General features: G+C 36.8%; 2 protein-coding genes across 3 annotated transcripts; one reads left to right on the top strand and one right to left on the bottom strand.

Moving 5' to 3' along the window:
- Window positions 1-2,167: 2,167 nt before the first annotated feature.
- Window positions 2,168-11,917, top strand: LOC137961959 (probable protein phosphatase 2C 52). Of its 2 annotated transcripts, none has more exons than XM_068808620.1 (9): window positions 2,168-2,758; window positions 2,885-3,207; window positions 5,946-6,073; window positions 6,164-6,262; window positions 6,364-6,522; window positions 7,954-8,040; window positions 8,845-8,936; window positions 10,646-10,720; window positions 11,382-11,458. In XM_068808620.1, the coding sequence occupies exons 2-9, from the start codon at window positions 2,942-2,944 to the stop codon at window positions 11,388-11,390; spliced, it is 915 nt and encodes a 304-aa protein (XP_068664721.1). In that variant the 5' UTR covers window positions 2,168-2,758; window positions 2,885-2,941; the 3' UTR covers window positions 11,391-11,458. The 2 variants fall into 2 exon arrangements, with proteins under 2 accessions (XP_068664721.1, XP_068664720.1); XM_068808619.1 differs by lacking the exon at window positions 11,382-11,458 and adding an exon at window positions 11,478-11,917 and having other exon boundaries at window positions 2,172-2,758.
- A 309-nt stretch (window positions 11,918-12,226) lies between these two features.
- Window positions 12,227-18,931, bottom strand: LOC137961957 (uncharacterized). The gene is made up of 9 exons (XM_068808618.1): window positions 18,781-18,931; window positions 18,361-18,452; window positions 16,257-16,418; window positions 16,000-16,105; window positions 15,691-15,879; window positions 15,356-15,521; window positions 14,549-14,874; window positions 13,373-13,462; window positions 12,227-12,585 (listed from the first exon to the last, which is right to left on the bottom strand). Exons 2-9 carry the CDS (start codon window positions 18,382-18,384, stop codon window positions 12,521-12,523), a joined length of 1,128 nt encoding a protein of 375 aa, XP_068664719.1. The 5' UTR covers window positions 18,385-18,452; window positions 18,781-18,931; the 3' UTR covers window positions 12,227-12,520.
- Between the last annotated feature and the right edge of the window lie 1,274 nt (window positions 18,932-20,205).

The raw sequence follows: 20,205 nt of genomic DNA, 5'->3' as shown, positions 1-20,205 counted from the left end.
ATTCAATGAGTGAAATTTGACCAAGACTTGTGCCCTTTTAAGACAACATTAGGAGTAAATTTAATTAAATAAATTATAGTTACTTAGGTGGGTTTCTGCATAAATTGTACTAAAACGTCTCCATTTAGTTGTTTAACCACTTAAAATATAAAAAAATAAAATCATAATATCATTTTTACTATCAGTTTAAATTTGAACCTGAGACATTGGATATAATTCGTAATGAGGAGGCTCTGTCGAAAGTTAGTTATTGTTTTTAAATCGTAAAAAGCTTAATAGGCTTATGATTTATCCATTACTTTGTTATATCTATCCTTTGATTCTATTTTATTGTGTCTGATGTCAAATATAAGTGTTTTTTTATTTAGAAAATAATGATAATAATAATTTTCAAATTTTCAAATATTCAATTCGAGAGAATAAAGTACAACCACATGGTAGACTATGTGCATTATTAAGTCCATAAATATTTATTGACTAATAACAGATTAAAGATTTAGTTGACCTTGCCAATCAATTAGGTTATGGAAACATGGAGAAAATTTCCCCCTACCATAAAAAGTGACAAGCCTTCCTTCCTCTCTTTGGCCACCTTTAGGAGAGGAATCTCCTTTTCCTCCATAAAAAAAACAACACAAAAAAGAGTGGGAGAAGGAAATGAAGTATACTAGCTCACAAAAATAAAAACCCATTCATATTATGAATTTGATTACATTTGGTTTTCATCCTACTCCACCCCTCTTAAACTAGATTAGAAAAGTTCCATGAACAAATTTAATTTTTACTAGTATTGATATTTAACCTAATTCTTCTTGCATCAATTAATTGTGAATGCTTGACATAAATGTAAGTAATCTTTGTTTCTCTTTTCAAATTGAAAGCCTTTGTCCAATTCAGGCGTTGTAAATTAAAATCTTATTGGTTAACTTCTCAAATCCAAATTGGACAATGCTAAAAAAATATTTTAATCCAATGTTATAAATCCCAGGAAGAAGATTCCCCTCCCTTTGCTATCAAAAAGGTTTTAAGGCAAACAAGCTTGGAATGATAAGGGCTCGACTTTACGCCTGCCCCCTTCGTTTCACTACATGGGAGTCTTCGCCCCCTTCGTTTCACTACATGGGAGTCTTCCTAACTTCACCTTGTTCGGTTTCCAGTGCGCAAGTAGTTCTGAAGAGAGCCAAATATGGTTTGAATAAATCGTAAAAATGAACTGAGTTGATATGTTTGGAACCCCTAGGAAAGAAAAAAAAATTGATCATTATTATTTCTAAAAGTAGTTAGTAAAAATAAGATAATGATCAATTCTTTTTTTCACAAACTTAGTCTTGGAACAACAATGGTCAAATTCTCATTTTATTTTCAATGGGGTTCCAAACAAACCCTTTGACATTGAGAGGGAAACACGGTCTTATCGGTTGAATTGGTGTAAACCGTCTAATCAACTATTCTGGTCTCAACTTGATAATTGAATTATTATTATTTTTAAAATACAAATCCCCCTCACTTCATGGCAAGCTCCGTAAATATCTTCACCTTGCTCATTTATAAAAGTATTGCATATGATTAATGTAAAACAAAATCTACCGACGTCTAATCGACGGCCAATAATTCATCGTATTTTTTTTATGAGGAGACATGTATTTATATATTTACAACAAGTTGCCGTAGCGACTCTTTAACTATAACACAACTATTTAACTACTTGGTAGATGGATACAATTTGATTTGAGTTCTTATCCTTGCTACCTTTTTTAATTGTGGAAACAAAAAGGAAAATAGAAATCAACGCTCCTCGTATTAGAAAGAGTTATTTACGAATTTAAAATATCTCTCAAACTTAGGCTGCACGCATCAGGACGTATATACTATTGAAGAAGATCTCATAATCCGGCTCCTTTTCTGCGGTAATTATACAGCTGTAATAAAAAAAGTTACCGAGTGGACCGATTCAAGCACTTTTACGTGAGAGCTAGGTTTTTTGAGTGGTCCCTCACCCACGAAGCCTTCAATTTCAGGTCTGCGCGGTCGATAAATGGAGGGTGGACCAGCACGGATGCATTTCTCTCCGGAGGGAACTGTGGCCGTACGTTACCAGACACGCGGGAAATAACAATGTTACTACACCAACGCTCACGTACACGTGCGTGGTAGAAGCGGAAGAAAGGCGGCGAGAGGGGCAAAAATGCATGCGATCGCCACGTTTCCGTTGCATCTCCGTGCCAACCGAAGGGGAGCCGGGCGCTTCTCACTCTCTCCCTCTCACCTCTTCCGCTCGCTTCCTATAAACCCTCCCGTCCCGTTCGTCTCTCTATTCCTACTGCCTTTGGTTGATCTCGCCTTCAATTGCTAGGGTTTCAATAACCCCTCGTATTTGTATGCGGCGAGCTTTTTTTCATTTTTTTTCCTGTTTTCTCTGAATGAATCTGTGGAGCAGTCGAGCTCGATCTGGATAATCTATTTTTCCACCATTCGCGTCACGGCGGCAATCTATCTTTAACGTCTGATAATTTTATCTGTTACGGTTGAATTGTAACTGTAAAGGCTTCGCTCTTTCAATCAAAGGTTCTTAGGAGGATCTGGCTCTCCTTTAAATCTCTACAGAAGTTCCTGTAAAGATCTAGTGAACTTTTAAGATACTGTACCGGAATGATATAGGTTTAGAGGATCATCGTATGATCTGCATTAGATCTAGCTTTCAAGTGGTTCAGTGTCTAATTAGTGGCGCAGTTAATGAGGCTCTCTATTTTCCTATAAGGTCTCTCATTGCCTCATTTGATTGTTTGAACGTGTTTTCGTGCAATTTTTTTTGGAGAGATCTTGTTTTTGATCAATTCATTTGTCTGGTTTCTTTTGTACATTGTTTCTTATTTCTGCCGAACAGGAAATTCTGGCAATTAGGCCGATCGAAGCATTTTAAGCTACAACATATCTGATTTAGATGTTATGCAACGTTAGCTTAAGGAACATTCTCCTTCGAGCGAACCAACTAGCGAGCTTTGGTGATGAAATCGTGCAGCTGAAGTATTTGAGGAAGCAATTGGATGCAAGGTTTCGAGCAAATTATCATTTGAACCAAAAGTTCCGGGCTATAGGTACAATGATGGTTGATACGGGAGCAACAGCTGGACCAAGGGCTGTTATGAATGTCTTGCCAGAGAAGGATAATGTAGAAGGCGGTGGTTATGCCAGTGGAGGATGGAAAAGGTATCGTCATAACCATAATTCGCGGGCATTACATGCTTTCACTTATGTAATTCTTAATTTATTTAATGCTGCTTTGTTTACATATTGTTTCTGCCTTAAATTTCCGTGTATAATTTGAAAATGGAGGTACCGCTATTCTTATTCTGGATTTGGATACATTTTGATTAGTTTTCTTTTAGATTGAAAGGTTGTAGTGTCTTTAGCTTTCCTTTGCGCTCCTTATGTTGATGTGTCTTGTCAAATCCAACAGAAGATTCTAACAGCATGTAGGATAAAGTTGACTGTTGACTACTTGCAATCAGCATTAAAATTCTCTGGTTTGTATACGTGAATGAATTATCAATGTACTGCGTGAATGTATTGTCAATGATCCAAATTGCCGTCACTTTTGGGGAAAAAAGGTCTGAATTGCATTCTGTGATAGTCAAACACTTCAATTTTTATGTTATATTGGTTTTGCAAATTTAATAGTTAATACGTTTAGTCGGATTATGATATTTTATATTCTGCTCAGGGAAATGATTGAATTGTGGATTAGTGATGAAACTTGTTAATCTGGAATACACATTTTATTTTATGTACTATAAAATATGAAATTTTAGCTAAACTTGACTTGTCGTTTGAGCGTTTCTTGGTTGCATACCTTTAGAAGTGCAAAAAGCATTGCGGATAATCTAGCTAGGAAGCAGTTACTTGGCACATATCACTGTCAACTCCTCACTTTCCATCTGAGTTTTTTGTATGTTTTGATTATCAGTGACCTAAGCATTAATCTTTTGAATAGCACATACAACCCAACCCCCCCCCCCCCCCCCCCCCCCCTCCTTTCTCACACACACACAAAGAAAAAAAATCGGTAAGTGTCAACCATTATGTACCATTTACATTCAATAACAGCTCATAAGTTGAGTGTCATTCTATGTATCTTTTGAAAAATTTCAGACAGGCTTTTTATCTACCTTTGTCATTTAGTACCCCAGCTTTTTACTCTCATGAATTAGTCGTATACACTCTTGAACACGCTGCAAAATAGAATGATATGCATTAGATAATATTTTCTTAACATTGTGATCCAAATAAAGCAAGTGCATGGCTTTTCCTGATCAAATTTGATGGAGGCTACTCTTCTCATTGCTAGTTGTGTTTCCCCTGGAAGAACTGAAAAACAGCCATAGAATTCATAAATTTTGTCATTACTGATTACATGCACCTCCCTGTTTCAAGTGTGCAATTATGGGGCTAAATAACCACTTCCTGTTGTCTCCTCTTGTACCAGTGGTAAATGAAATAGCAGGAAGCTCAGGCACATACTGATGAACATAGAGCTTGTGAGGTCTTTGTTGACTTTTTTTCATTCAAAATTCATTTTCAAATGTGACATATGAATCACTTGCGAAAGAACAATGGAAAAAATATTCGGCTGCTCCCTTTGTTCCATTTATAAACATTGCATCAATGTATTGAAAATGTACAAGTCGATGACATCTATGAAGGGGATTCAATGTGATTCAACGTTGATTGCAATGAAGTCAGGGAGCTATAAAGATGTGCATTTATTGTAGTAGTTCCTTCCAGTTTTGAATGTGGCAAGCCCTGCCAATGTTGAATATCATTTGGTTCTTGCCTATATGGATAGAGTCCAATTAATCACTCCTTGGGCAGAGTTTTCTTTCTTAATCTGGAACCCACCCAGTTCTCTCTTACTATTATTGATATTCAATTATATCTTAATCATAATGAATGAAGCATGTTGGAACCTCTTCCAGCAAGGTGTTCTCTGTAATGGTTTCTGGTTTGGTCACTGGCTGGCAGATGTGGCTTGTGCCATAAGTGTTGGACACTTGAGAAGGTTCACTTCTTGAGTCTGAACACTACCTAATGGTTGCTAAAATCTGTTAGCGCTTAAAGTAAGGCCTGTGAGGCTTTGATGTTCTTCTGTGATCCCTTGTAGATGTCATGTCAAATTGAACAGTTACTAGTGGCTTCCTCATGGCTTATGTGCTGTTCATTCCCTTACGAAACATGGGCTTTTTGCTGGCCAAGTTTTTGATAATCGGGTTTCTGCTGATTTCTCCCTCTACTATGTCTTGATATAAATGTTCAATCGCCTATACCAGTTTTGGGAGGTTCAATGTCATATCCATTTCCTGGATATAGATGTCGGTTCCTTATGGAAGATTCTTAAAAAATTCCAGTCATATATCGTCTGCATCCTGCGTACTGATAAAGTAGGACTCTTTATGTCTTCCACTGCAACTCTCTATCACACCTGTATAGTCTTCAACGGTTCAACTTTGGACAAGAGCAGGGATGTATTATTGAGGTAAAAAATAGGTAATGCAAAGATGAACTAGGTAACTGAATAGAAATTTATGTCGAGATCCTCTTAATATCTTTATAAAAAAATCTGGATCTGTATGATTTGCTTTTCATAGTATTGTCAATTTTCCCCGAATTTTATATGAGTTTTTTGTTGGTACAGTAATTATCTTCATGTTTTTATGATGAGAACTATCCCTGACTTAACATATCTCGTCTTGTGCTATACGGTTTGCACTTTCATCGTTGGCAGCTCAACATACTAATAAATCTGCTACATTTTTATTATTAAGCTTTTCAATGATATTAGCCAATCTGGCAAAGTAAAAAAACTTTTGATTGGGCCTTTTGGCTGATGAAATAGTAATGTCTGAGGATGAAATGTTTAAAATTCATGTAATGTTGTGGTTGACTGACAGTGATGATGGAAGATTAAGCTGTGGATATTCAAGCTTCCGGGGGAAGAGAGCAAGCATGGAAGACTTCTTTGATGTTAAGACATCTAAAGTTGATGGAAAGGAAGTCTTCATGTTTGGGATATTTGATGGTTAGGTTTCTTATCTATTGGTTTCTGTAGATCTTTTTTTATTCCTGAGGAAGAGTCCTTTTTGATATACTTTATTTGTCATACTTTTAGGTCATGGTGGTTCACTAGCTGCTGAATATTTGAAGGAGCATCTATTTGAGAATCTCTTAAAGCATCCGCAATTTATGACAGACACGAAATTAGCTATAAGTATGTGTTAAGTTGATCTTCAGCTTGTTTTCGTGTAAATGTTTTATATGCAGGATGCAATCTCTTAAATACTTGTTATCTCTTTTATGCGAGTGCTGCAGAAGAAACATACCTAAAGACCGATTCGGATTTCTTGGAGCAAGAGAGCAATACCTATAGAGATGATGGTTCAACAGCATCTACAGCTGTGCTGGTTGGGAGCCATTTATATGTGGCAAATGTTGGAGATTCACGTGCAATAATTTCAAAGGCTGGAAGAGGTACATGTTGTGCTTGTTGGACAAAACTTTTGTGGCTTGCTAACAAAGTGAATTTGTTCTAAAGCTGATACTAAAATTTGATGATTATTAGATGTGATAATTTGGTCAATTTCTGGAAGAAGAAGAAGGATAGTACATTTCTAGTAACTCCTAAACCATCTATTACAGCAACTACATCATTGCAGCTTGAAACCCTGGTCATACTAAACTTATTTTGGTATATTCGCTTCAACTGCCTGAGTTTGTTAAATTCACATAACTTCTCTTGGTAACTCTGTCCAAGTTACCAATATGTTCATTGTTGGGTTTCATGGGGATGGCTAGGGAGAATCATCTTTGGCATCGCTTAGTGTCAGATGATATTTTACCTTTAACAATACATCAATTTATTTTCTACAATCTAATTTTTTGACCCTATGTTGTGTTAGGAAAGATACATAATGAATTCTGAAAAAAGAATGATACTGCAATAAATGTTGTGTTTCCTCTGGTAACCTCTATGTCACAAATGGAGAATTACTCCTTGAGAAAGAACTGGAGTTATTATCTGGGATTATTTTTGGCAGATTTTATTGATTCCAGTGTTAAAGAATCAGATATCTGTTAGTTTTGAACCTCAAATAGGAAATTTGGGATGAGGTTGTAAGTTGTATAAAAGAAGTGGAAAAAATTAACTTGCAATTTTTTTTTTATTATATTTTTCTGGCTTTCATTATCAGTGACATGAAGTCTGCTTTTTCTTTGATTTCCATCATTTCACATAAGACAGCAATTTAATGCGATGTGTGTAAATTGGTTTGCTCTCACGCATGTTTGGTGAACACATCTTCATTTGTGATCACCAAACTCGAAAGGTGTAGCAAGCACAAATGTATTTTGAGTAAACTCTGCACCTGCTTTTATTGTGTCTTACGTATTCGCATCGTCATAGTTTTGAGATCTTTTAGTCCCCATACATGATGTTGCATTTGAGAAAGCTTCTAAAAGAATATTTAGCTGGCACAATGGTTTTTTTCTTTTTTGAGGGGAAGATGCAATCCTGTTGTATTTGTCGATATATTTTTAAGTGTGGAAGACAAAGTTATATATATTTGATAAGATTTTCCTAGGTTTTTATCTTTTTGAGATCTTGGCCAACCTGTTGAGATTTGCTTTTGCAACTGGTTGGGCAGCATCAAAGAATAACAAATCACTTTTGCCCTTGGGGCGCAATAATAAGCCATGGAATTTTGAGAACAAATTCGAGGTCCTAAAAGCTGTTTGTTGACTGTGCCTTACAAAGTTAATTGTGTTAAATTACCTTTGTTTATTTCATATTAAGATACTGACTTTTCAAGAAGTATCTGTTTCTGGAAATATAGATAGGTTTTCTTCCCTGGAGTTGTTTACAGGTTTATCGAGTCTGTTTTTCATGTACTTCCTGTATTGCAGCTATAGCACTCTCTGATGATCATAAACCAAACAGAAGCGATGAACGAAAGAGGATTGAAAACGCAGGGGGGGTTGTTATGTGGGCTGGTGAGTTGATTGTTCTTGACAGATATTAACTTTGTGGCTGTTGTCATAAAGAAATTTCATCATGCAGTAATATTACATCATCATCATCATCAGATCCTTGACCCTTCTATGTTGGTGTTGCCTCATGAATCCTCCTCCATTGTGCTGTTATATGGTAGTTTTATTGATAGAGTGGCTTTGTTTAAGTGGTTGTTTACATCTTTCTTTGTCGATATCGGCTATCTTCTTTTGCCTGCTTGTTCTACAACTTCAATGCTAGTTCCCTTCTAACTTGTGTGTTATTGTGTTTTTGTCAAACATGCCAAAACCGTCTCATGAGTCTCATATTCGTTGTTCGTTGATGCGATTCCTAACTGTTCTGTTATTTTTTGAATTTCTTTTATTTCTTTTTTCTCAAATTACTTGCACAAGGAGAGAATCATTTTGGAATACATTCTTTTATCTATTTTGATAGAAAAGCCCATGATCTTATCTTTTCATGGAAGAGTAGTTTTCTCATTAGAAATATTGCATTTTCTAAACTTCATAGTCATGCTTATTGTTTGTTTCTAAAATGAATTTCAATTTGTTGCTTGAAAGTGTCTTCCTATCCTCCTAAGTCATTAAGTAGAACGAAAGTGACATCGTCAAACACATACAGTTTGTTCATGTGAGTGATTTTTTCTGTGGACTGGTATTTTGTTGCAACATTCTGTTATTATGGAAATCATATTTGCAGTGACTATAGATGTCTATAGGCTTGGTCCCACAACAAGTTTACAGACTTTGTGTCTTACCTTTTACCCGCTTAATCTGGTATTGCAGGTACTTGGAGGGTGGGTGGTGTGCTGGCAATGTCGCGTGCATTTGGAAACCGGATGCTGAAACAGTTTGTAGTGGCTGAGCCTGAGATTCAGGTGAGAAATCCTTTGATCTGGCATTCAAAAGTGATCTTCAGCATTTGGAGGTTCTATTCATGAAAATCTGGAACCATCTTTCTTGAAAGAAGTATAATCGTAAAAAGGACTTGAAGGAAACAAGTAGGACTAAGAAATCATTCATAATGAAGGCTTTATCAGTCAGTGATCCACGATCTACTGATTTAGTTGCATGGAATTGGTAGAGAGAAGAATAATGGCTTAGAGAATTTTAGCACATATGAAGGTTTATTGCATCCTATATTCTCTGTAACATTGTATTACTGTTATTGAAACTCTCCTTTATCTTCTCTCTCCTCCTCTCTCTTTATGTGTGTCTGCATGCCTGTGAAGCCCATTCATATAGTGGAGTAGCTACTAGGGTTGATAGGCAAATCTTTCATTCGTTAAGGTTCTCTAAATGAGTTAACTACCTGGTCAAAGAGCGACACATGCTGCTCCCCTTTCTTTTGTTTGACGTCGACAAGTTGAATCCTATTTAAGAATGTTACAGAACATCATCTACGGAAGCAGGTTCAATGCAATTGAAGGTTTCATCTTTGGCTTATCTGTTCTTTATTGAACCCTTTAAGGTTTCAGTAAAGAAACTGTTGATTTCTTGAAGAATGCTCTTTGTCATCTAGATCTGTATTTCTTCTACAAGTGACTGGAAAAGTAGTTGAACTCATTTGGTGTAAAACCTCCACTTCTAATAGAGGTTGTTGCCCTCTTTTATACAACCCTAAATTGTAAGCAAGTTCATAGTTTGATTTCCAACACAGATAGTATTGAGGGGTAGCTCTGCTGACATATCCGGCTTGATGTACTCTTTCTCCTCCAGGAGCCTTGCTCTTAATATACCTCTTTCATAGTGTTTTCAAACTAAGTATTGAAGGAGAGCATGTCAATAGGAGTATATTTCTATCACTTCGAGTGGAGCCTTTTTCCAGCTTTGTTGGGATCAGATACATGGAGGTCCCCCCTCCCTGCTCAGTGACTTGCTAATTTTCTGTAGAGAGTACTTCTGTCTTGTTTTTTTTTTTTACCGTCCCATCTATGTTATGTTCAGCCTGAGAAACCATAGGTATAAAGGTGATTCAGTTTGTTGCACTTTTTAATGCAGAAAGGCAGCAACAAGTTGAGCTGAATATCTATTCAGATAGGTGTAAGTTTTTTCAGTATAGGTTCCGTACTACAATGATTTTCTGTCAATGTTCTGTAGACAGTCCTATTTCCTCTCTCTCTCTCTCTCTCATGGGGCTGGGTCATGTAAGTGTTTCCTTTTTGCTGCTACCATTGGTCTTCAGAAGTTGATTTTCACTTTCTTGGTATGAAGCGGCAGTTGATAAACCCAATTACAGGTAATTAGGTTGTCATCTTTACTTCAGGGAATGATTAATGGAAAGATTGTAATGAAAGCTGGATTCTCAAAAAAATGAAAGGAAACAACAGCAATATAAAAACCAAAGGAGGCAAAATAAGAACGTCCAGTAATGTTACTATGTTTGCAAAAAGCATCAAAAAAATTGTGTATTTGTGAGTTAACAACCGACATTTCTTTGTCTGCTTCTCTATTAGCTAATAGAAGTGTTTGTATCTTCTTGAAACTTTGTTTCATCATCTGAGGCTGGTGTTTACTTTCAGTGCAACTTCAACAATATGAGCTTGTTCTAAAGAGAAAGCAGTTTGATGTGTTCTGCATCTTACAGGAACAAGAGGTTGATGAGGAGTTGGAGTTCCTGGTGTTGGCAAGTGATGGACTCTGGGATGTTGTGCCAAATGAAGTAAGAATTCGTTTCTACTAGCTCATATAATATAACTGGGATCCTTTAGTGTCATTGCTTCTACCGTGCTCAACTTTTTAGAAAAAAAATAAAAATTGCTTCTACACTCCTTTAGATGGCCTAGTGTAGATTCATCTTGATTTTATTTTATTTTCGGGAAGACTAGATAAGTACTTCATTAAATGGCTGAAATTATTTATTTTGTTAGTTGCCTTATGACATTGTAGAGTAGAGCCTGGGGAAGAAACTATGATAAAGAAAATATGCTGGCCCTGATTATGAAGCCGAAACAATTGCTTTGTGGACCAGCAAACAAGATAAAAAAGCTTTAATGATCCACGACTGCTAAAGATTCTAGATACATGTGACATGGCAGTGAGGCTATGAGTGACAGGTGTTTCTATTTTGTTTGGGAACAAATAGCAAGTAGATCAAATTTAAGAAGACAAATGAAAAAGAAAAATTTCATGTCATGTCATAATAAATATATTGTCCTAAACTATCGTTTACTTCGGTTAAGAAATGTCATCTTCTACTTTTGCACTTGACGGAACTTGCACGTTTCATTTTGAGCATGGTATATCACCATTTCTCTTTTCCTTTGTTTGGATTGTTCTCCTTGAGCACCAGCTCTGTTAACGGACGGTCTTTTGTTTTATAGAGTTTCTAGTTGCAGTAGAATTGTTTACCATTTTCTTTTGCTCGTCCTTTTTCCCATGAATGCCATGACAATCATTGGCTTGTCATGATGATGAAGGATGCGGTGTCCCTTGCAAGAATGGAAGAAGATCCGGAGACGGCTGCTCACAAGTTGACCGAGACAGCTTTCACACGAGGCAGTGCGGATAATATCACTTGCATTGTTGTAAGATTTCATCATGAAATCATGGATGTGAATACTGACGCCCTTTCAGGTGTATAAACCGAAGGAATTAAGATGAACGCCTTGGTGGTTGGTTCTTTTTATCTGTTAGTTGACTTTGTATTGTGAGAAGAAATAAGACCCTTGGGTTCCTAAGTAGACGGATAAAATTGTGTAGATACCATGTGATATACTCTTTTATCTCATCCGGTTTCCATTGGTGATCGGAGGGCCATATATTCTTTGGCTGGGTCTGCTTGTTTTACTTGGTGAGGTTTGCCCTCTGAGAATAGTGTGTCTAAGACCTGTTTGTGGAATGGAAATTGTAAATTTTACCTGTACGACAATTGTGATTAGTTTCATGCCACTTCGTCTGTTGGCTTACGCGAGCGACGGAGTTCTGTAATTTTAAATAATCGCAGTTCCACATGTGGGATGCTGTAAATTCATGGGCTCTTTTATCACCCGCAGTTTCCAACATTTACAAATTATTCCGAATAGTTCGCTTCGTTGGTGCACCGATGGCTGCAATGAGCTTCGGGAGAAAGACGCTCTCAGAACCATAGAGAAAACTCGAGAGTGGCAATTTCAGGATCCACAGTGCACGTCGATGATCCCAGTAGTCGCGCTTTGAGAAAACTGTTCGACTTCTAGAGCTAGTTCGGTTGTACAGAATAGCATTAATATCGTTAAATTGCAAAATTTCTACATGGGCATTTTGAAACGTGGATAATTAATGTTGACTACAAATGAGAGAATCTAAGACAGACAACAGACATCACTAAACTAATAATCATTATATAATCCATTGCCTCTGTAAAGCTTCTGAGAGGGGCTTTTGCATATACCAGCTTATGCTATGCTAGCAAAATAAAAGAACAATGTCACCACGCGCACCTATCTTTGTCTATAAAATGAGAGGTCATCCTATGCCTTTTTCACGATCTCTCTTCATCAGATTGGGAGCACGGCCCGGGGATGGAATCAACGAAGAACTCCTCAACTGTGACAAAAATGCAAACGACCATTCAGTCAACAAACTGAAAAAGTACACACTGATAATATGGTGCGTCAGAAGCAAGTAAAAGAAAACTATTTACAGGAGAACCACACATTGAAACGTGAGAAGGGGGGGGACTCAGGTTAAGAAATGGTATATTAAACATAACCGTTGCTCTCTTAATAGTGGAAAATTAACAATCGGAAATTTATAGGGCTAAATTTGAAACAACGGGAGATAGCTACGAATGTATGGTCATCATAGATAGATGAGCTGGATAAATCATGATTTCATGGACTTGTCATCTGGAGATACCTGACTCCAGATAATTTACAAGAAATCAATTTCATGTAATAACATGCATTTCTCTGTGTCAAAGCATCCATTTATAGCTACATTGTAGATTAGCAAAAGAATAATAGCTGACACAAGAAATGGTAAAGATCCCAGAAATCAAAAGGAAGACGAATAAAAAACCCAAAGTTCAGAAATCTTTGGTAGTCAATTTTGCAGTTTGAGATATCTCAGGTATTAGGGAGAGCCATCGGATAACTTTAGAACCGCTACTAGGAATTGCCAGCAGCAACAACTATTTTCCAACATGATTTTAACTCAAACTTAACTCTGTTTTGTGTTTGAGAATATTCAATTTGCAAGCAAATTGTATATTTACTGAAGGATCTAAATCATCAGTTTGCCCAACAGATTTTGGGCCCTTCTAATTGAAGATGATGAAACAAATTGGTGAGTTCACCAAAATGAAACAACAGAAATCATTATGCAGTCGTACCTATATCATCATGCTCAGGGGAATTGATCAGAAGATCAGACTCAGAGGGCAGGAAAGGTGAACCTGTATAGTTTCCAAGGGCCCCAAGATCTGCAACCAATAAAAAAAATCATTTATCAGAAAAGGGTTAAAAATGGCTAGTAAATTGCTCAACTTTTTATTTTTTTTACTTAAATAAGCTAAATTGGACTTAAGTGAACTAAATAGCAAGAGAATGACGATCAGTAGTTAAAACCAACAAGAGCAGGTCACTGGCTTCTATAGAAAAGGTGGACCAGTTGAAAATTTGACCAAGCACTTGAAGCATAAGGTTGCCAGCTTCTATTGAAATGTCAAAGCATCTAAGGTACAAAGGAACTGCATAGAGCATATGAAACTCACACGACCACAAGTCAAGATTTCGTATATTCTTCTGTTTTTCAAATTTATCCTTGGTTATGCTTAATATTTGTTGCAACAATTTTTAATAATAAATCATATAATGGAGATGATGACAATATTTTGAATCCAATACAGAGGAGAACAGTTTTTTTATTTAAAATATTATGCAGTGACCTTGAGCTAGACCCAAGTGCACACCGACTGCCTTTTATTTATTTAATTAATTTACTCAATAGTGACAAATTTTATTAACGAAGGAAAAGCCACTTCAACAAATTGTTCACTTTTTCTCCCACCTTCATTTGGTTGCAGAACATAAAGTCCTTTTTTAACTCAAAAGAACTATATGGCATATCAGACATAGGCATGAACACCATTGATTTTTAGAAGGTAAGCTTCGAGTAATAAAAAAGAAAACAATTAACAGATTCTGGATGATAGTTTAGCATCTTAGAACAAAAACGCAATAACACAAATCTATGGCTTCCCCTCAGAAAACAAAGAATCACACAATCACACACACACAAAAAAAAAAAGCCTCTTATGAGCTTCGAAAAAACACTCATGGAAAATGTTAGAGCTCATGCAGTTCAGGGTGAAAGTGAGTAATTTAAAATAACCATTGGAATGAGTTTCTTGTTCCATGTCAACAACTAAATCTCTGCCTTCTACTCTAAACAGAATTAAATGATTTTTTTTGAGTAAATTTTCTTATTTTTTAATAAAAGTGCTATCTAATAAAATTTTTTGGAGTAAACTAAACAGAATTAAATAATTGAAAAAGAGAATGCTCACCTCCCATGTTTGTCAAATCAGCAGTAAGATCTGAAAGGCTAAAATTCCAAGGAATCTGAGCTAGTGACCTTAGGGAGTCCCGAGTAGCGCCACCCACAGCATCCGGTCCCAGCTGCAGAACCCCACTGCTGGCCATATCAGATGTAAATGCGGTATCAAGGGCTGAATTATCAACACCCATGCCTGAGATCTCTGATGGAGTAAAGGGGAAGTGACCACTGGATGCAACTGACGTAGGACTGACAGCCATGTCCGACAGAGATGAAATGGCACTGCAAGGAGGGGCCATTTGTTGTGTTTCTGCCACTCCACTCTCCATTGCAGTTCTTAAAAAAATCCATTAGCAAAATGTAGCATTAGTACTTGATATACAACACTATTTCCTTTGAGAGATCTTATGAACAAATTCTCCCTGTCAAAAGAAGGGGTAGGGCAAGGGGAAGGAGAAGAAGAAGAATTAGAGATAATGACAAGCTCATCAATTAGAGAACCAGGAAGAGTTTCAAGCTCGTGATACCCAGTAAACTCATGACAAATATCATGGAGTTCTAAGCATTAAAACATGCTTCAAATAGCTGAAATGCAAAGATTTAAAATTCACAAACGAAAGCTAACCTGGTTCAATAAATAAAGTCATCAAAATCTATAAATAAATCACTATCTCAGCTTCATGTGGTGGTTCATCTCATTGTTCAAGGTTCCAACAAGATTTGGTGCATGCACATGTAATCAAATGCTTCACGCACAGACACACAGTGGAAATATTTATTTGAAGGTGCAGTAGAACTATGAGGGAAAGCTTCTTACTCATTCCCAGAATTCATCCTGATTGGATGGTAGTTGCCAGGTGCTGGGACACCATTCACTATATGACAGTTTGACAGTCCACAACCCATGGAATCAAGATGGGGCTGGCCTGTGGCCGGGATAGGTGGTTGCTGCAATACTGGGTACCCCATTGGTAGATTGTTAACTGCACTGCAAAAAGGTGGTATTGAATAAGAATGATAGAGCTAAAAACACTAAACAGGACCTTACTCCATTGACATAACCATCCAACCAGCAACTTGTATGCATATACCATTTGAATGCAGTAGCACATAAAATCTTAGCAAGGGCTTTGGATAAGTAGAAGAAGTTACCAGGCACTGGATGGATTCCATTCTGTATAGGAGCCAATGGAACCTTAGGCGGCACTAGGTGAGGATATTTCATCAGATGGTACTGATGTTCAAGCAAATGATTGAACATAATTATCTGCTTTTTCAGCTTCAACCTTATATGGTAGGCCCTGAAAAACTCAACATTTTCTTCTTCCAGCTTTTGCCATACTAAATTTATGAAAAAAAAAAGGATATTAGAGAAAACACATTCCGATCTCAAACTGAAAATGGTCAGTTTGTGTATGACACTTAAAAGTATTATCAGTAGAATGTAATCCATTAACTTACCCAGACTTGTAAACCCTGGTTCTATCCTTGCTCGGTTCAGGAGGGTCTTCACTACCTCTGCTCTGTTCATGTACAACTGTAGACATCTCTCAATAAGATTCTGGACCTAGAATCAATAATGACATGGAGGAGATTAAACCTGAGAACTAGTATTCACTCCTATAATAAAACCAAGCAAAGCCTCCATATTATTATGGGTTCGGTACAACTTAGAAGCTACTCAAGATAAAAAGAATAAGGAAATGTGATTTTCTTACAAGCTCAATATCTTCTCGAGAAACCTTCCTGTCATTGCTTGAGACAGTTACTGAACCGGGGTCTGCTAGAGAAACCTCATTAGAAGGGTTGCTTTTATGTTCACCTTGTGATTCATGTGACAACTGTGATGAGGGCTGTACTTCTGCTTTGGGTTGAGTATCCTGTGAAATAAATATAACAGTGTAGAACATAATTCAGATTAAACAAATTACTTCTTTCTGGGAAATTTTGATAAATTCAGCTTACATTTCCCAACTGATTATGGAACATGTGGTAGCTTTCTTCGTTGGCAACAGTTGGTCAACAACCACAACTAAGCATTGTACAGTAATCTAACCATAATATACAATTCATAAACATAGAGGTCAGAACAGCAGATGCCACAATGTGCAAAAATTAACAATTTTTTGCATGAAAAATATGAATTGCACAAATGACAGGCAATCTTATCCTATCAGCTGTCCACAATTTTCTGAAGTAACATTGGGTTATGCATGCTTTCCTACTTCAAGATATTACAATAGTGAGGGTATAAGAATACTAATAGGTATTTTCAGTAATTTTTGTTGGTTTTTTCCTTTTTTCTTGTTAAGAATATGAAACAAAATTTCTACCAACAATAAAGACTGGTGTTATGCAGATAATTTTTTGTTGAGAATCCAGTAACAGGAACAATTGCCGGGGATAGTTAATAAAATCACTCACTAAGAATCCTTTATGGGGCAAATATATCATTAAGTATCGAAGGACTACTCGAAAGCATCTATCCCTGAGGATGATCAGTATTGATATTCTCTTGAACAAATGGAGGAACCACTACAAAGATTGGAACTAGAGCGTTCTAGTTTATTTCAATATTCAGCTGCCAAAGCCTTGTGAAAGATTGACTAAAGTAAATTTTATGTGAAACATAATGGATACAAATCCTGTTAATTCAGTAATCCATATCCTTAAGTTAACTTTAATTAAATAGATAGTGGCAGAGCACAGTTCATAGTTCATCGCTGGCAAGTTGGGAAGATCATTTATGCTGTATCTGGGCAGTATGCTCTCAAATTGCAATATGATTAGTGTAATGAATTTTCATTCATCCATTGAAAATTTTATTCGACTTTTCAAGGCAAAGAATCAACTTGATGTATATGAAAGTAGCAAGTACATGATAATAAATTTTTTTTATAAAATAAAGGTGCATATTTCTCTTTAAAATAAAAAGGCATACTTTTCTTTCTGCATAATAAAAAGGATATAAAGGATCCTTGAATGCTGCAGTAAGAGTTCCGAGAGACTTCTTTCCTAGTTTTCATGTATCTTGCATGTATCTAGCAGGAATCAAAACAAAAAAGTGACAGAAAGGCATACATGTACTTATTCGTTTTTTTTTTTAAGTGCATAGCAAGTAAAACTGTAAACCTGCAATTCTTAACATGCTGATACGAGATTTTTTTATTCATATAAAAAGTTGTTGGCATTCTTGGATCCCGTTTTGAAACATAATTTCACACACTTAAGACCTCAACAGTCTAAAATGGTAATTGAGTTCGAATGGGGACAGAATACGAGAGTTACAAGCACGAAATATCTGGAAGGTGTTAGTTTCGCTAATTTGAGAAGCTGAAAAGAAGCCGATAAGTTAATATAAGATACAGCTCAGAATAAAAATCAAGTCTAGATCCAAAATTACAAGGAAACTTAATAAGCAAATATATTGGCAGATCACTTGCGTTCAGCAGAAGGAATAGCTATAGGAAATCCACGGTATAGCCAAAACTAAAAAAATGCAAAATGCTTGAGTCAAGTAAATGACACGAAGAGGAAAAAAGTCAAGACCTAGCCGAAACTTGAAGAACCGTATGTTTGCTAGATAATGTCATTATTGATACATTAAAACTTCCATCAAGAAAGAGAAACAACAACAAGCTTCCAACGGAGAACAGAAGCAAAATGCTGAAACAATTTTGCCCCCTGTAAGCACAGGCTTTAGCAAATACCATGAAGACTCCTACCAACTCTCAGCCAGTCACGAATTCGAGGAGCTCCACTTAAACGAGTAAAAAAAAAAAAAAAACCACACACATCTCGAACAAGATTTAAGGAACTTACCTCGAACTTATGGATTTCAGCCATGCATTTGAAACCGGAGTTCGTGTCAATGAATTCCAGGCCTCAACAACAATTAAACCTTCCTCTAGAGCCTAAAGCAAACACAGACAGAGACCTTGAGCTCTTCACATAAATCTAAAACAGCAAAATTAGGCCAAAAGCCATAAAATATTAAACAGGAAAAAAGAGAATAAAAGTGAAAAGCATCTTCTACAAGGTGACAAGATTCAAGAAGACTAGAATCCTGCAACTGTTACGGGCAATTCAAACTGCATATTTACAGCATTTCCATCTCCGAATATTTCCAAGTCTAAATCGATACATATTTGGTCGCTACATTCCAGAAAGCTCTAAAACCATGCAGAGAAACGTACGGTATCTGTATATTCGCGAAAATCTTTGAGGAATTCCAAAGCTTACCAGAGGAACGCAAAGGAGCAGCAGCGAAAGGAACCGACTACAGATATTTTCTAGGAGCAAAGAGTAGCACTAAATAGGTTCTGCAGCTCCATTCTGAGCATATTTTTGGAGTCGCAAAGAGGAAAAAAATATCACCGTACAAGACGACTGACTCGCCTTCAAGCTTTTTCCAAAAATTAAACTGGCGTAAATTTGTTTTATAGCTGCTGGCCACAAACAGTAAACTGTAACCTCGCGGGTGCAGACAAAGCACCTTCGGCTTCGCCGTTCGCTTGGCTGAGCCGTAAAGAGCGTCGAACTCGGCACAAGTCGGCTGCATTTATTTTAAATCACATGAGTCGCTTCATTTCCCTTCCTGGGCCGTCTTGTCACGAGCTCAAGCCACCAGCCGTGCAGACTTGACTTCACCTTCAAATTTTTACAACTTTTCTAAAGCTGAAAGCCTGAAACGTATCTGGAAAAATAATTCTCGCGCCTTTCCAATTTTGATGCTTCGCGCTTCTGTTTTTCATCTATGTGTTATATGAATTGGGCATCAATGCTGCTGATATGAATTTTCTAGTGCCCCGGCTAATGGATGAAACTGAATAGCTCGGATTTTATGCAGCCTGAGAAAACTTGAATTGCTATAAAAAAAAAAAAAATCCTCCTCACTGAATTTCAATTCTCTTTGAAGTTAGTGACATGTTTCATGCATCGGCGAATCTGCCCAGCCAATGGAAATTCTCTCTGTTATATATCAAAACGAGAATTGATTTTCCTCAAAATGAAATCTCTTCGAGTAAGTCCGTCGTTGCCGCGTGTTAGAAGACAGATAAAGGGCACCCTTTCATACATGAGTAATTCAGAAGGGGCAATGGAGCAAGTTTGGTAGAAGTACAAAAGGTTTAAATGCTTTTAAGAGCAAAAATTAAATAAAGTCCTCCGTTTCAACTTAATAAGAACTCGAGTCCCCCAATTAGAATCATTACCTACGAGACTCACGCATCCGACGGCTAGAGTGTCATCACTCGAAGGTCGATCTCAGGCATCGTCCGGAGGGAGTAAACTTGTAAGCTTGATTACGGTTGATAATGTCTTCCCACCTAATTCTGATCGCCGAATGATAAAAGCAGGAACACGTAGATAAGAGTCAAGTAGCAAGGTCACGACAATGATTCAGACTGCTCTTTATTTATTTATCACGGCATTGCCCCTTCCCCGGTTCGAGGGGTCTGGATCACACCAATTAACCCGGGTTTTATCGGACCCGGTTAAGTGATTGTATTGATTTTTGTAACATTCGGTACACCGACCCCCACATGTGACAATCAATATTACGAAATGTTTACAACTAATAATGGAAAATAATGATTTAATTATAAGAGATCAAGTTTGTCGGGGCAACTTTTTACTACGATGACACATGCTGACATACGTAATTGA

The sequence above is a fragment of the Aristolochia californica genome, unplaced genomic scaffold (assembly GCF_029961685.1).
Source record: "Aristolochia californica isolate CCGP_79_NKW_82.1479 unplaced genomic scaffold, dmAriCali1.0.hap1 SCAF_4, whole genome shotgun sequence".
Classification (NCBI taxonomy): Eukaryota; Viridiplantae; Streptophyta; class Magnoliopsida; order Piperales; family Aristolochiaceae; genus Aristolochia; species Aristolochia californica.
Note: the sequence above shows the minus strand (reverse complement) of the source record. Positions and strands in the feature narration are given on the sequence as shown.

Coding starts and splice junctions, on each gene's coding strand:
- LOC137961959 (XM_068808619.1), top strand. CDS start 2,942: ATGTTATGCAACGTTAGCTTAAGGAACATTCTCCTTCGAGCGAACCAA. Junction 8,041..8,844: donor GGGGGTTGTTATGTGGGCTG/GTGAGTTGATTG, acceptor CTGGTATTGCAG/GTACTTGGAGGGTGGGTGGT. Junction 8,937..10,645: donor TGGCTGAGCCTGAGATTCAG/GTGAGAAATCCT, acceptor TGCATCTTACAG/GAACAAGAGGTTGATGAGGA.
- LOC137961957 (XM_068808618.1), bottom strand. CDS start 18,384: ATGGCTGAAATCCATAAGTTCGAG. Junction 15,880..15,999: donor ACCAGGGTTTACAAGTCTGG/GTAAGTTAATGG, acceptor TCATAAATTTAG/TATGGCAAAAGCTGGAAGAA. Junction 14,875..15,355: donor AGGATGAATTCTGGGAATGA/GTAAGAAGCTTT, acceptor GATTTTTTTAAG/AACTGCAATGGAGAGTGGAG.